The sequence below is a fragment of the Neolamprologus brichardi genome, chromosome 6 (genome assembly GCF_056152115.1).
Source record: "Neolamprologus brichardi isolate AB-2024 chromosome 6, ASM5615211v1, whole genome shotgun sequence".
Classification (NCBI taxonomy): Eukaryota; Metazoa; Chordata; class Actinopteri; order Cichliformes; family Cichlidae; genus Neolamprologus; species Neolamprologus brichardi.
In genome coordinates, this window is record NC_142109.1 from 32,237,269 (window position 1) to 32,251,995 (window position 14,727).

At 42.7% G+C, this 14,727-nt stretch overlaps 1 protein-coding gene across 4 annotated transcripts in view; it reads right to left on the reverse strand.

Moving 5' to 3' along the window:
• The window catches only part of LOC102781360 (axin-2-like), a 95,002-nt gene that overhangs the window by 8,076 nt on the left and 72,199 nt on the right, over positions 1-14,727 (reverse strand). Inside the window, exons 1-4 of one of the 4 annotated variants that reach the window (XM_006790568.3) lie at positions 8,262-8,492; positions 5,916-6,859; positions 3,241-3,381; positions 439-541 (exon numbers count right to left, since the gene is read on the reverse strand). In XM_006790568.3, the coding sequence (XP_006790631.1) occupies positions 439-541; positions 3,241-3,381; positions 5,916-6,748 (1,077 nt within the window). In that variant the 5' untranslated portion in view covers positions 6,749-6,859; positions 8,262-8,492. Of the gene's footprint in view, positions 1-438; positions 542-3,240; positions 3,382-5,915; positions 6,860-7,146; positions 7,277-7,730; positions 8,040-8,261; positions 8,493-14,727 lie in introns of those variants that run through there. The other 3 variants (XM_006790565.3, XM_035907694.2, XM_035907693.2) reach the window with 3 other exon arrangements.

A 14,727-nucleotide genomic window follows, 5' to 3' on the forward strand; every position in this document is an offset into this window, starting at 1 on the left:
TGGAACTGAATAGTGATGTGTCTCCTATTCATGTGCTGGAATTTAAATCGTAGTTTCAATAGCCGTACAGTTATTACTATTCCAGAAAACATACAACACTATCAGCTTTGTGACCTACAGTGACAGAGACGTGACAGCGTTTACATTAACAGCCCCAGAGAAGAGACTCTAGATGTGGGAAGAAGGGGGATTTGAAACAGCAGAAGAAGAACCAAAGTAATAGGCAAACCCTGCCGCCTTTAATGTGAAACTAGCGAGGGAACGAAATATAGTATTCTGTCACAACGCGAGCTCTGAAAATAAATACATAAATAAAGTGCAACTCCTTGAGGGGATTAGGACCCAGTTGTCTGTCAGTTGTGTAAAAGTTTGACTTCACCAGATTACGAAAAAAGAAACACTAAGACAGGAAGCGAAACTTAAGGAAGTAGGACTTACTGGAAAGTGGGGTAGCGTAACCTGGCCATTGATCTTGACGCTGCGGTGCATCTCTCGCTGAAGCTGCTTCTTGGTACCCAGCTTGTAAGGAGGAATTCCATCTCTGTAACACAAAAAGACGGCATACATTTACATTAACTAATAAAAGACAACGAAGACCACACAAAATGACCTTATTTAGAAGTCGCTGGCTACAATCATCCACCCGGTTTTGGATAGTTTGCTGATACTCATCACACATGTCACACTACCTCTACATTAACCGCTGGTGCATTAGCACTATTAGCCCGTCTTTGCGGAGGAGGGCCATTTGGCAGCAGCTCATCGTGGAAGTTACTGACACCACCCAGAAATCACTCACTGGGCAAAGTACTGCTAAATCAAAAAGAGCAAAAGATCCCTTGAAGCCAAGACAAATAAAAAAACACATAACAAAACACGCCAGGACAATGGCAGGGATATGCAAAACATCTCACTGTAGGCTTCAAAAGAAGAGCCCCACTGATAAGATTACATTGGCTCGTGTCAGCCCTGACGGTGGTTATTCAAAAAGCAAAACAATTATCACCAAACTGAGCAACTGGTTAAGAGTCACAAAGTACAACAGACTAAAGCAGCCTAGCAAAAACTGTGATATATTAACATGAGAATAAAGATAGAGCCAGGAATGCTAGAAGTCTCGGGACAATTAGGCATTTATTCTGGGAATCTCATTCTCCGTTTTTCATTCTGTCTGCTTTTCCAGTCAGTTGCCACTTAAGCTGGGCCAATTATCTTGGCCGTTTTGGCTGCTCAGAAGTGCCTGACCTAGCCCAAACGCTACTTTTTCTGCTGCCTCTTTGAAATCTCACACTCATGCACATATGCACCCGCTGCCATCTTCGTTTGGCAAGCGCTCTGCTGTGAGCCTCTGATCTCAGCAACATCAAAAGGCTGGTTTGTAAGATAAGGTAATGTTTGAAGTTGGTGCTGCAGCATTCCCCAGCGTCCAAGTAAATCCATAAATAAGATATAAGCAAAAAGAGAAGAAAAAAATCCCCCTCCCACCCCATCTTCCACCCCCTTCCAAATCCTTCTCTTCTTGTTCTTTATCTGGGAAATGAGATTCAAATTTGCAGTGTGTCTTTTAACCACTATAAAAGGACACACAATCAAATTGTTCCCTCGAATGAGAGCCGGAGAGAGACAAGAGCTCAGGACAAGAACCAGAAAGATCTCTATGTCAAAGACTTTATAAAGAACTGTTAAAAGGAGATGACTTTGACACATATCCTTGTTCAACAATTAGACATTTTTTTGTATTTCTGAGCAAGATTTTCAGTGTGACATCGTCAAGAAGAGTCAGACAGTGAAGCCAGCCTGCCGATATCACCTGTGTTCCAGCGAACTTCTTGTAAGAGAGGCCTGCTTCCAAAATCAATGCTTCGCAAACTGCACCCTTGAGACTACAAGCCATCATCCCTCAAGGCGCAGGAAGAAACACAGGAAACTCTTCAAAAGTAAAACTCAACAGCCCAGAGGAACTCGTGAGCTAACAAGAACCCCCAAATTAGAGGCAAAACATCCCAAACAAAGCTCGCCGACTTCCCCCTCGCTAACTATGTTTTTAACAATCCAAACTGTCCCCACCCCAGCAAACCATGTGATGGCTGAGCGCTTTGTCCAGGTTGGAGAAGAGAAAACATACTCTTTCATGGTTTCATGGGCCCTTACTTTATGGGGATCTCCTATTCAGTTGTGCAAGTCATTTTCAAAGCAGCCAGCCACCCTCTTATCCCGCTAAGCTCCCCTCACCTAACAATAGGCTGAAAGCGATTCAGTTAAGCCCTTTATACTCCGTGCACTTTATTTTCTCACTCCCTTGCACTTCGAGCCTCACCACTCCTGCTATTGGCTCTGGAGAGCGGAGGAGAGAAGCTGTGAAGCGCTGGGAGGTGATTTTTTTTCAGGGGTGTCCCTGCCTGGCCGTGAGGGGCGGGGGGGGGGGGGGGGGGGGGGGTTCCTTATGTCTTGTCCCAAGGTCTAGAAATGAGTAACCCCTGTGAAAGCCTCGCAGACACATGATCTCAGCACGCCACAGAGGCCAGTGGCAGGAAACCGACCCACCATGTGAGTAAGCCTTCTTTCATTTGGTGCCAACATTTTTCAATGAGTTTGTCTTGAGGCCCGAATGGCCATTTCCCTCCCCCCCTCTCCTTCAGCTCTTCAAAGGGAAAAAGCGATTAGATAATATAAAAAAACAAGTCTGTTGTGGCAGAAGGGTGGGTGGGATGGATACATATCAACTTTGAGGAAAATGAGGCAACACCCCCACCCACATCAAGACGTTCTCATTTTTTTCCTCTCCTCTCTACAGCCTGTAACACATCAGAATAAACTTCAAAAGGTCTTCAGACATAATGACTTTCCCAGAGTTATCTCCCTGGAGGCCACAGCAACAACTGCACATTAATAGAATTACCTGGAGTCAATCATAGAGGATAATTGAAATAAATTACAGACCATTATTTTGCAACAGTGCAGTCCCCTGGCCCCGAGAAAAGCCGATTCTGTTGAAGTACAAGGCCAAATATTTTTCTTCACACCCCTACACTTTTTCCTGGAAAGTTGATGACTGAAATCTGGACCAGGCACGTTCAGATACTGGTGGAAATAAGAAAATTCCCAGACCTTTGGCCACTGTGAGTTGAAAGGAAATGAGCTTTTTGAAGCTGCTACATCTCCAGAGCCAGCTGGGTTTCAAATGAAACTGATCGGGTTTTGATTCCAATTTTTTTTTTTTTTAAAAATGCAAACACTTACACACTGCTGTCTGTCATCGACATGGAATCGTCGGTTGTGGCATCGCTGGAGATCTCGCTGTCATTGGCACTGGTGGCAGGGGCAAAAATGTAGCCAGAGTTCACAAAGTACGGGCTGGCGGGGTCTCCTCGACGGTGGGACCTGTGAATGATCCGGGAAAACATTTGCCTAGAGTTATTGTGATGTCTCTAGATATCAAATCAATACAGTTAAAAGAGGTGACACCCTGGGGTATGGGGGTTGTGTTTATTTGCTGTTTCCTGCTGTTGTTTGTTATATCATAGTTATAAAAATGATTTGCGTCTGCTTGGACTTTGTCTTGCCGTCTTTCTCTGCAGATATCTCTGAGTCACTTTACTGAGAGTTTGGGGCCTGAGGAATGTGACAACAGCGCAATAGATGGAGCTGTAAGTCCTCTTTTTTCTTGCCTCGTCTGGTATCACTCTCTCTTTCATGTTTTGCCTCCCTAAAATACAAGCATTCAGTTTTGGGGGGTGTTTATGGTTGGAGTGGGTGAAATGAGCAGCCGTGCTGTGTGTAAATGAACACCAGCGTTTCCCTTCTTTCTCTCTCCTCTGCTATCCCTCCACTATTTCGCCATACTCCTGCTCTTTTCCACTTTGAAACTCCACTCGTGTTCCTTGGAGTGTTTTCTCCTCCATACCCTCCCTCTTTTATCTCTCTCTTTCTCTCTCTCGCTATCATCCAGTCTGGGGCCCCTCCTCTACCAACTCTCCCCTGCTTTCCTTTCTAAAGTCTCTCTCTTTCTCTGTCTTTTTACTCTCTCCTGCTGTGTTGCATTCCTGTTCCACTAGTGAAGGGGGTGGACAAGGAAGAAAGAGGGAAGAAGAGGGAGGGGGAACGAGCTTTAGAGGGGGAGTGAGAAGGAGAGAGGGAAAGGGGGAAGGAGGGCCCCTTTCTTTATGAGAATGCCTTCTGCCGGCAGTGCTGAGGAGAACCCCAGCATGACTAAAGCCGTAGGCCCCAAGCACAACCCTGACCTTTGGAAGGTCCACGCAAAGAGTCAGGTATTTAGCACAGCTGGCTCCTCACCCCCCCCCCCCCCCTTTCTCCATCTCTTTTCTTTCTTTCATGATCCCCCCCTTCCTGTATTCCCCCCTTTCCCTCCTCTTGTCTCTCCATGTCTCCCTCCAAAGCATGCTTAGTCTCTGTCAGACAGATTTTTCTGTTAAAAAAGGAGAGATAAAAGTGCTGGGCAGAAAAGAAAGAGGAAGGAAAACACTGACACACACAATCTATGGCAGAGTGGGATTGGTGGTTGAAGCTGCGGAACTGAGCTGAGGATGTTTTTGTTGTTGTGTTTCTGTATCACTTTGGAGTTTAGTGTTGGAGGTTTCTCAAAAAGAAGGGGAAAAAAGAATCTGTGCAGTGGCAAAATTAGTTCCACATGTTTGAGATGGAAATTGGTTGACCTAAAGGGATGGTGAGGGGCAGGCAGGGGGAAAGGGGGAGAGTGTGGGTGACGGAAGGGAGAAAGGGGCTCTCTCTCCCCCCCTGCTTTTCTTTTAGTGAAAAACAAGAATGCAGGGGATCACACCAGGAGAGCAGGATATGCCCACATGTCAACAAAACCCGTGCTTATTGGTTCCTAACCCAACACGGTCACTTCCAAGCAAATGAGCAACTGTGCTAAGATGTTATCTGACATCTGCTCACATGAAGGCTAAAACCCTCGAGGGAGTCCTTAGGTAGACTTATTGCACTCAATCAATTAGTTTTGTACACTGTTATTAAAAAAAGTTGGGCTTGAGACAATTTTTATCTCAGCTCATTAAATGTTTAGATAACTTGACAGGAAAAGTATGGATTATCTATAAATTGCACTTTTCCTACCAAACCACAAGACATTGTCAAACCTCTAAGTAATAATTGCCTCCAGATGTGAGGACAAAGTAGTTGAGTGGAAAAAATAAGTACCCTTTGATGGAGGTTCATGCATAAAATCCACTTTTTGAAAATGTTCCTGGCTTGAAAAGATTTCAGCTGTTGGACAATGTGTGGGACGAGCTCTTAAGATAAAAGCACAAATACTTTGCACAAACAGTTCTTTCATCTCTGACCAAGAGAACAATATCTCCGCTTGGCATAAGACTGACTGCACAAGTTCTTTTAACTCTCTATTGCCATTTCTATGTATAAATGAGATTTTGTGGCAGTATACACCAGCTCTATGGGTTATGGAGCAGAACAAAGAAGGGAAAAAAAAGCTGAAAAACTTTACAATAGCACATCATACTGTTTAATGTAGCTGTAACAGTCATGAGGTTTGGTGTCTAAATTCATTCCTGAACCGGAGGAAGGGTTTCAAAGCACAGGAAACTTGAGCAAGCCAGCAGAGGGCTGCCTGCAAGACACCATTTACTTAAAAGGAAGGCTCAGATGCATTGATGTTTTGTACCCACCCCGCCCCTCCACCCCTCCAACCCCTTGACTAACTGCAAGGCAGGAGGGCACAAATATACAGGCATGTTCCTCTGAGACCCTTTGATCAAGTGCCTTTACCTCTCTCGCAGGCATTTGTGAAATACCTGCCACATATTCAGTGTAGTTTAACTAATGAGGGATCATGACCACAGTAAGCAATGCTCAATAAAGCAACAAGCACTGAGAAGTAATTACACAGGCATGCACTTCTAGGTGGGCGCTGCTCTTACCTGCAACTGTTTTCCAGCACTTCAGCTGCTGTCCGGATGGTAGCGGTAGCCCTCAGGTTTTTGGCAGACAGTCCGACCACAGACCCTAACGTTTTTGCCTTCAGGTCGTTACAACTCCATTCCTCTTCTTCCATGAGAGGAGGAAGGTATCCGCACATCAGCTTGAGACTGCCAAGACCGCCGTGGTTCATGTATGCCGCGTTCTCGCAGCCGGTGCGCACGTATTCGAGGTATATGTCAGAGGTCAAAAACATCTGGTATGCATTCTCTTCCATGTTGGACTGAATTTCCGTCTGTGCTTGGTCAAACATGGACGAGTCTATTTGTTGTTTCTTAATACTATCCCTTATGAAGGCCTTGGTGGCCGGTTTCAGTTGCTTGGCGACAATGCTGTTGTTCTCGATGTACCGCTTGAAAATAACTTTGGCAACTCGCAGCGTTTTGGTATCCTTTAAGTCCATTTGCCTGAAGCCGTTGCAGGCGAACCAAAAGTCCAAAGTGTCCACGCAATTCTCCCGCTCCAAAAAGGTCTTAAAGAGGTGAGCGCCGTCTTGGTCGCCCAGGAGAAAATGCAGCGACTTTGTCCACCGGACTAGAGGCGAGTCCGGGGACGCGCTGCCCTCTGGCTCCCCGAGTCCATCCTCGTTCCTCCGCGGTGTGGAGCCGGGAGGAGCGGAGGCGGCGGGGATATCTTTAACCTTGCTCTGGGCTCTCATTTTGGCAGATCTGCTGGGGTTGTAGCATGACGCCTCTCCCTCCTCCCCCGGTACCGGAGGACGAGGAGCATCTTCTCGGAAGCTACTGCTGATGTGCTCCGTAAGCGCCCTGCTCATGGCTCCAGCTCTGGTTGCCGTGTGAGAGTGCCGTCGTGCCTCCACTGAGCTCCAGCCTAATCCTCCTCACTCTCTAAAAGCAGCAGGGGAGCTTCTCAGCTCCTCTTCACTCTGAAACACAAAGTATTGATCTAATCAAAGCCAGATCCTGCTGAACTTCAAAGAAAGACATCAAGTAAACAGTCCCTTTCAAAAAAAACCTCGCCGGGTTCACAGAGAAAGGAAATATGAAAGGCTTTCTTCGTTTCATTTATCTATTTATAATCTAAATGAGAGATCAACTGCAGCCTACATTCTCAACGTGCATTGATCTGCCACATCAAAACACATTTTACAAGAATAATCATCTCACACAGCCACACTCTTCACCAAACCGTATTCTCACAACTGTGGCTTACACGTGTTTTCCTAACGAGTCCATGTCACAGGCTTCAACTCCAATTTATTCCCAATCTGTTTCGGACGACCGTACTGTACCCCTTGCCTGCATCACGCACACTCGCACTCACTTCCACACTTGTCCTCACTATCCCAGAAATGAACAGCCAAACTGCACCTGATCTGCACCACAATGACCTTAAAACGCTGTAATGTGCGAGAGGTAAAAAGCCCCGCGGGAGAATCCGGTCGCCCATGCGTAAATGGAAGCGATCAGTCGCCTAAATATCTAGAAGGTTATTACAGCACATTAATAAAGCCACAGAACCGGTAACGTGTTTAAACTACCAACGGGAAAAGAAACACTTAATATTAGGAGGGGAAAAAACAAAAGAAAAAAAACGGATCCCGTGCCAGAGATTTTAATCGGAGCCTGAGCGTAAAAATGCAGACTACTAAAGCACTGCCACCATAAATGACAAACTGCTAAAAGGCTGTTGCAAGTGCTACACAATCATTTACAGTCTTAACAGCCAGTGTATACACCACGGTGAAACCGACACTAAAATCCAAAGGATGAATTAACGAGCGTAAAATAACATACCATCGCAGACAGATCCAAACACAGTGAAACCCGTTAAAAAGTTAAACTGTTACTCCATTTTTTTTAGTCGAGACGAATACACTCCAAAAACTCCCCGAACAGTAATCCAGCACAATAGAGATAAAACGTCGTGCTATTTCAAGTCATGCCACATGTGTCCGCAAAACAAGCGCCGTAGTTTAATGTACCCTGTCCCATTCAACAACTGACCTCAGAGTAGGCAGGCTCAGTCCCTATGTAGATCACTGGGGGTGTCAAAATCTGGAGGTTGAGGGGAGGGGGGCTCCGACGGACGAATACATCCCACTTTTTCTCCCCAGTCAGAAGACGCACCATCCGACAAATATTCGGTTTTTATCTGGGCTACACATTCATACGCGCGCGCGCACACATAAGCTTCTTATCTATCTCACCGTATTTCTCGCCCACAAACAAGAAACATAGCCCGCATTTCTCAACTTCAAAGCTCAGCAGCAGCACATCAAAGCGGCCAAGAGAGGGGGCCTGTGGAACAGCTTTCCTACAACTTACCATCCATGTACCCGAGTAGCCTCTTCGATTAGAAAACGTGAAAGTAAAGTAGTCCCAACAACAGGCTGCGCATATATACAACCAGCCCCGGCTCTGCTCCTTGTACCGTCACATCGGACAGTTTTTTTTTACCCTTAAATGCGAATAAAGGAGAAGAGCTTTTTTCTCTCTACTTTTCTCCCCAGGTAGTGTTTCAAGAAGTCATGGCAGGCGGTAGAAATCCTCCGGGCTGTTTCTACACCAACTGGGCTAAAGGTTTAACTGTGGACTTCAAAGTAATGAACCGCTGGCCTGGTCCCGGAAGATACATAAAAACCCAGCGCTCCGGCTTCGCAATATTCAACAAAATAAAACAAATAAAAGCGAGTAGGAAGACGGATAGTTAAGTGGGATCGTCTGATAATTTTACCGTGTATTTTGTTCTGCTGCTCTTAATCAGCAGACTTTAGCGTTTCGACGTTTATTAAGGCTTATTAAACTTTTCTAGACGGGGACGGGATTTAGTTGTGTGCCAGGACCTTATCAAAGACAAGCAATCTCGAGCCAACTCCCCGAGGCTTTGGAGCTTGAAGTAAGTGATCTGCCGCGCCAATGGCGTTACTCTCACAGTCTGTCTGTTACTACACAAAGTTTCAACAGAAACACAAAGCAAACAAAAGCGATACTTTTGTTGTATGCGGCTCCTTGGAGTGACAGCAGTAGCAGAAGCAATTATAATGAATACTTTTCTGTGCATACTGCTGCAGCCTTTATGTATCACCTGTTGTACAGCAGGATATTTCTTAATTATTCCCGGCAGTTTGTGGCACCATTATACTCCCAGTTTTTCCCATATTCCGTCTAAATGACAGATTCCCCAGAGTACAGGGAATGACAGTAAATAAGTTATGCTTAAATATGACTTCAAACAATGTCCACGATGATTTAAAACTTATTCTTTTGGGTTATAGCACTGCTTTGATAATCCCATGGAGTGTAACTGTCAAATAATTTACATATTAGTCACAGGATTTTAGCCACAAAGATGTCAACCTAACTCACTTGCCAGTTCCACATTCAGCTAAAATGGCACAGCATGACATTTTGATTGAAATTGGACACAGAGCAAAGGCAAGAGCTGTTCTCTAGTCTTTTAATTCACATGACTTCCCTAATGTCATTGTGACAGAATCTTAAAGAGTGGGTTAGACAGTGATCCAATCCCATGGTACTTCAAAGGCTATATTGTCCCTTTGATGTTGGAAATCAACTTTAAAGGAGAATATAATTATATAAGTCAGAGGATTCAAATTCACAAAACTCTCATGATGGTACAGGACAAGAGAAGTAATGAAATCCAACTTCTCTGAGGTCCCCAAGTGGTGATTAATTCATGTCATACATCAGGAAATAAGCATGCTTTGTACCAGATCCCATGTGGATTCACCGGTGTGCCTGCATCTCTTTTGTATTTACATCCATTTATGTTCCCAGTTGGCATTACTAATTGCTGAGTAAGATCAGCAACCATAAACCCAAGACAACATATGTATAGATATGTATATGTGTGACGATCAAGACATCACCTGCTGGTTTCTGGATGTACAAACCCAATTCCCAAAAAGTTGGGACTTTGTGTAAAATAGAATGCGATGATTTGCAAATCTCACAAACCCAGATTTTATTCACAATAGAACATAGAAAACATATCAAATGCTTAAACTGATACATTATAATAATTGTGAAAATTGTAGCTCATTTTGAATCTGATAGTATTTAATGTCTCAGAAAAGTTGGGATAGGTGCAACAAAAGGCAGAATAAAGTAAAAAAGAAACAGACATATCCTGAACACAGAACTTTTTGAAATTAATTAGCACAATTACCAACAGGTCATTAACAGGATTGGGTATAAAAAGAGCATCTTAGGGACAGAGTTTCTCAGAAGTACAGATGGGCAGCAGTTCACCAATCTGCAAAAACCTTCAAACTGGGAAATTCTGAATAATATTGCTGAGCGTAAGACTGCAAAGCCTTTGAATATCTCATCAACTACAGTAAATAATATCACAAATATTTGGAGAAATCTCTGTGCGCAAGGGACAAGACCAAAAATCAATACCTGATGCTCCTGATCTCCTGGCCTTTAGGCAGTTCTACATTAAAAAAAAAACAGTCATTTAAATCACTGGATGAATTCAGGAACACTTACAGAAATCATCGTCTGTGAACACAGTTCACTGTGTCACAAAGGTTAAAGCTCTATCATGCAAAGAAGAGGTACCTAATGGGGAAACACTGTAATGTCCTCTGGGCTAAAGCTTGTTTAAAATGGACTGGGGAAAAGTGGAAAATTGGAAAGACAACATTTTAAAATCCTTTTGGAAAACATGAATATTGTGTTCTCTGGACAAAATAACAGAGGGACCCTCGGTTCGTTATCAGCACTCAGTTCAAAAGCTTGCATCTCTGCAAGCTGAATGGGTGCGCATTAGTGTCTATGGAATTGGCAGTTGCACATCTGGGGAAATACCATCATTGCTGGAAGGTATAAACTAGTTTTAGTGCAACATTTTCTCTTTTTTTTCAGGGGTGACTTTGCATATTTTTGCAAGACAATACCAAACTAAACCACATAGTGCATTTGTTACAGCAGCATGGCTGTAATATGGAGTGAAGAAGAAAATGGGTGGAAAATGGCAAACGGGAGAAGTAATTATTTTAAATGACACATTTTTAATGTCATAGGTTATATCATAAATGATTTTTTTTGCCGTGTGTTGAGTATTGCAAAATCACTGTATCATAAATCCATTCATCCATCTGCAGTAGTATAAGATCGTACTGTTTCTGTTATAGATACTTACTCCCTGCAACCCTATTTTGTTTCTGACATATTGTGTTGTGTATTTTTGAAATAGTTCAGCTTTCTACAGAAAACTAGGACTTTCCTTTTTTTTTTTTCTTTACAGCAATGGAGTCCAGCTGATTACATTGACATCCTGCCAACCACTTCCTGAATGTTGCATGTTTTTAAGGAATTTTCACTGGTGTTATCAGAAAGCTGCATGACAGCAGACAGCAGAGTCTGTCTCTTTTGTGTGTGTGTGTGTGTGTGTGTGTGTGAGTGTGTGTGAGTGTGTGAGAGAGAGACAGTTTGAATATGAAGAGGTCATTCATCATTGCTTTTAGTTTACTACTGGATCATTCTGTAAATGGAACATTGCACAAATCCAAACAATCCAGCACCCAAAATGCTCCATAAGTGCCTGCAGTCTGCGAGATGGAACGCGAAATAGGTCAGCAGCATTGGCACTATGACGTTCAAGTGACATTTGGCTGATCGTGAGGTCCAAATTAAAGCCATGAAATATGTAGCCGTAGTGTTATCTGCACACTGACATCTTTAAAGTCAGCTTTGAAAGGAGAATTGTGATATAGAGGGGTTATAAAATGTAATTTTTGAAGTGCAGGACAATCTTAAAAGTAGGATATTTCACATTTTGGATAAGATGCTATCTTCACTCAAATTAAATTAGGCCGCACATATCACTGGGAAATGGAGAAAAAACGAGTCCGCAGACAGTTTAATTTTTGCTGACAGCCCGAGAGCCTGCTCGTGCTTTGCTAAGTCTACTTTTAATGACGTGTAATGTTAGGCTATTGAAGATTTGTTTGTTTTTAATCCGTTTTCTATGAGTCAGACTGCTGTGATCAACAAAGATGGAAGAAAAACTGCAAGCTGCTGCCTACTTTAATTCATTTGACAAGTGTCATGAGATTCTAAGCCCATGAGACCACACCTGCTGACCCTATGAATGTGCGCTCTTCTGCTTAGCAGTGTCAAGAGAGAGAGGGTGCTGTAAAGTGGCCGCAAGAAGCCCCTTTTTGAAGTTGACCCTGCCCTGACCCTTTTGTTGAGGCCCTAACCATTTCACAGGAAGATCCAAATGCTTTAAAAGCACAATACAGGACGAGAGTGCTGCCACTGACTTGCTATAAAGCCCCAATAAAACAGGGTGACCTGGAGGCTAATTGGGAGCTCGTGGTTCCGAAGAAATTAAAGGCATCTGGTGCATCAGCATAGAACATAGATGAAGATCATCTTAAATTGTAGCTCATATTAAAGGCAGAGACAAGGTATGCATTTTCACAGAAAAAGGACAAATTTATGACAGTGAAAATTAAGGAATGATTTTTCTAAAACAACTTTATTTTAGCTTTTTCATTGCATTAATTGCATCACTCAGACAGTAGGCCTCTATACCCGCTTTTTCTCGCTTTTTCATAAGAAACTTTGGATTTGCATCACATCACAGCGAACAATAAATTCTATACAGCTCATTTTTATTCCTCCTTCCTCTACTCAAAATCCTACACTTGAGCTAAAATAGCACAGAAGCCAAAAAAAAAAAAAAACAGTAGAGAGGGAGGATAATTGCAAATAACCCAATATTTGGGAGTTCAAAGGCTGTGGTGGGTTTGAGTGATAATTTTGGCTGAAGCATCACCATAAACACTAATAAAATTAAGTGCGTCGGAGGAAAGAGGGGGCGTGGCCAGGCGTCCCTTTGAACAGACCCTGTGATCAGTTCCCCCTCTCAATTAGCGTATTGTCCACTTCTCCTTTCAGCTGGGAGGGAGGGGGCAGTCTCCCCCTCAGCTTCCCTTTGAAGTGATTATCCCTTTATCTCAAGCCTGAGCGAGGAATATCTTGGGGGACAATGGCAAATTAAAGCCCATATGGAGAGAAGCGTGAATGTCTGTTTGTAGGCTCAGAGAGAAATACCAAAAAAAAAAAGAATAAAGAAAGAAAGTGGCAGTAGAGAAATAAATAGAGCGGATGAGCGGGAGGCAAATAGCATCATTCAGTGTGAATGAGCTGATGACTGAGTGGTAGATGTCAACACTCATCCAAAAAAAGTAATTTGGGCGCTCGTGCTTGAGTTGACACTTGTAGCAAGGAGACTTTGGAAGAGCTGGAAGTGGGGGGGTGGGGGGTTGCAAAGTTGTATCTGCCATGACAGATGGAGAAAGACGGAGAGAAGAGTGCAGAGATAGAAGGATGAGCATGAAGAAGAGAGAGGAGTGTAGTTGTCAGCAGAATCAGATGGCGGTCAGGCAGACAGGCTTGAAGAAGATACAATTAAAGTGTGGAGTTAAGACGGGCTTTGAAGTCGGACATGGTGCATAACACCCTTAAAGTTTGAGAAGGCAGCCATTCATCTGCTTGTTATGGCTTGTTAAGACCATTCCTTTAAAAAGAACCAATTTGAGAAAATAAACTTTAATTTCAACTTCGGGAAGAGTCTAAATAAATCAAGGGTGACAACAATCAGGTTAGGCTTCCAACAAGGTAAAAAATAAGAAATAAAACTTGAATGGTCATCTTTTGAAAGCTGAGTGAGGGATTTGCTATAGAAGCTGTGGGGTGCATGTGAGTGCTGAGGATGAATAATTACTTTCTCTTCTCACTCTCCCCGTTTTTTTTTTCTTCTTACAATCCTGTTTTTCGGTGGCTTAAAAGTTTAATAATGTATAGAAACAATGCTTGTGATGCTTGGCCTAATCCGTTTTGGCTTGGCAAACCTTTGTGGTAACCCAAACTCTATCTGATGTGAGCAAATGTTTGCCAAGCCAGCCTGTACAGACGGACAGAGTGTGCGACTGTTTGTGTTTCTTTCATTCTTCCTAAGGTGGAAGACAGTTTGCACAGCTAGAAAAACAATCTGCTTGCTGGATTGCTTTGTTATATATGTCTGCAGAACTATAAAAAAAATACCCTGCTAAAAAAGAAAAACCCAAAACAATAATAAATAATAATGAAGGGACAGTTTGAAATCACATCAGATCTCAGTTTGTGGAAAGAAGTCATATCTATACTGATCTATACTGAACTAAAAGATGCCACATAGTTTAATGGAAATTAATTTATCAATCTATAGAGGGGTGAATTCAAAGGTTACTTACAGATCCGACAGTGAGTGGTTCCCGTTACTCATCCAGTCTGAGAAAGCACTGGTTAAAGTGTTTGTGTATTTATTGATTTATTTTAAGTAATTGTGTTTTATGTATATTATGGTTTTATATTTTTACAAATGCTTTATATACTTATTTATATACTTATATACATTTAATGGTTTATACCTTGTGTTGGGGGGGGGGGGGGGGGGGGTGTTTCTGTCTTGTTTTTATGGACATGAAGTCTGCCAATAAAGATTGAATTGAATTGAATTGAATTGAATTGAATTGAATTGAATTGAAAGGTACCCCAAAAAACAATGTGAAAGAATGATGTAACATGCTACTTCATTGCAGCACAGAGAAATGCAAAAGTAATGTAACAAGTAGCGTAACAAATTACTTTCTCCTGGGAGTAATTAAATAATGTACTGCATTACTTTTGAGAAAAATGTTCTGTGTAATATGTGTAATACATTACTTTTTTGAGTAATGACCTTAACACTGATCACAACAAAGAAAGCAAA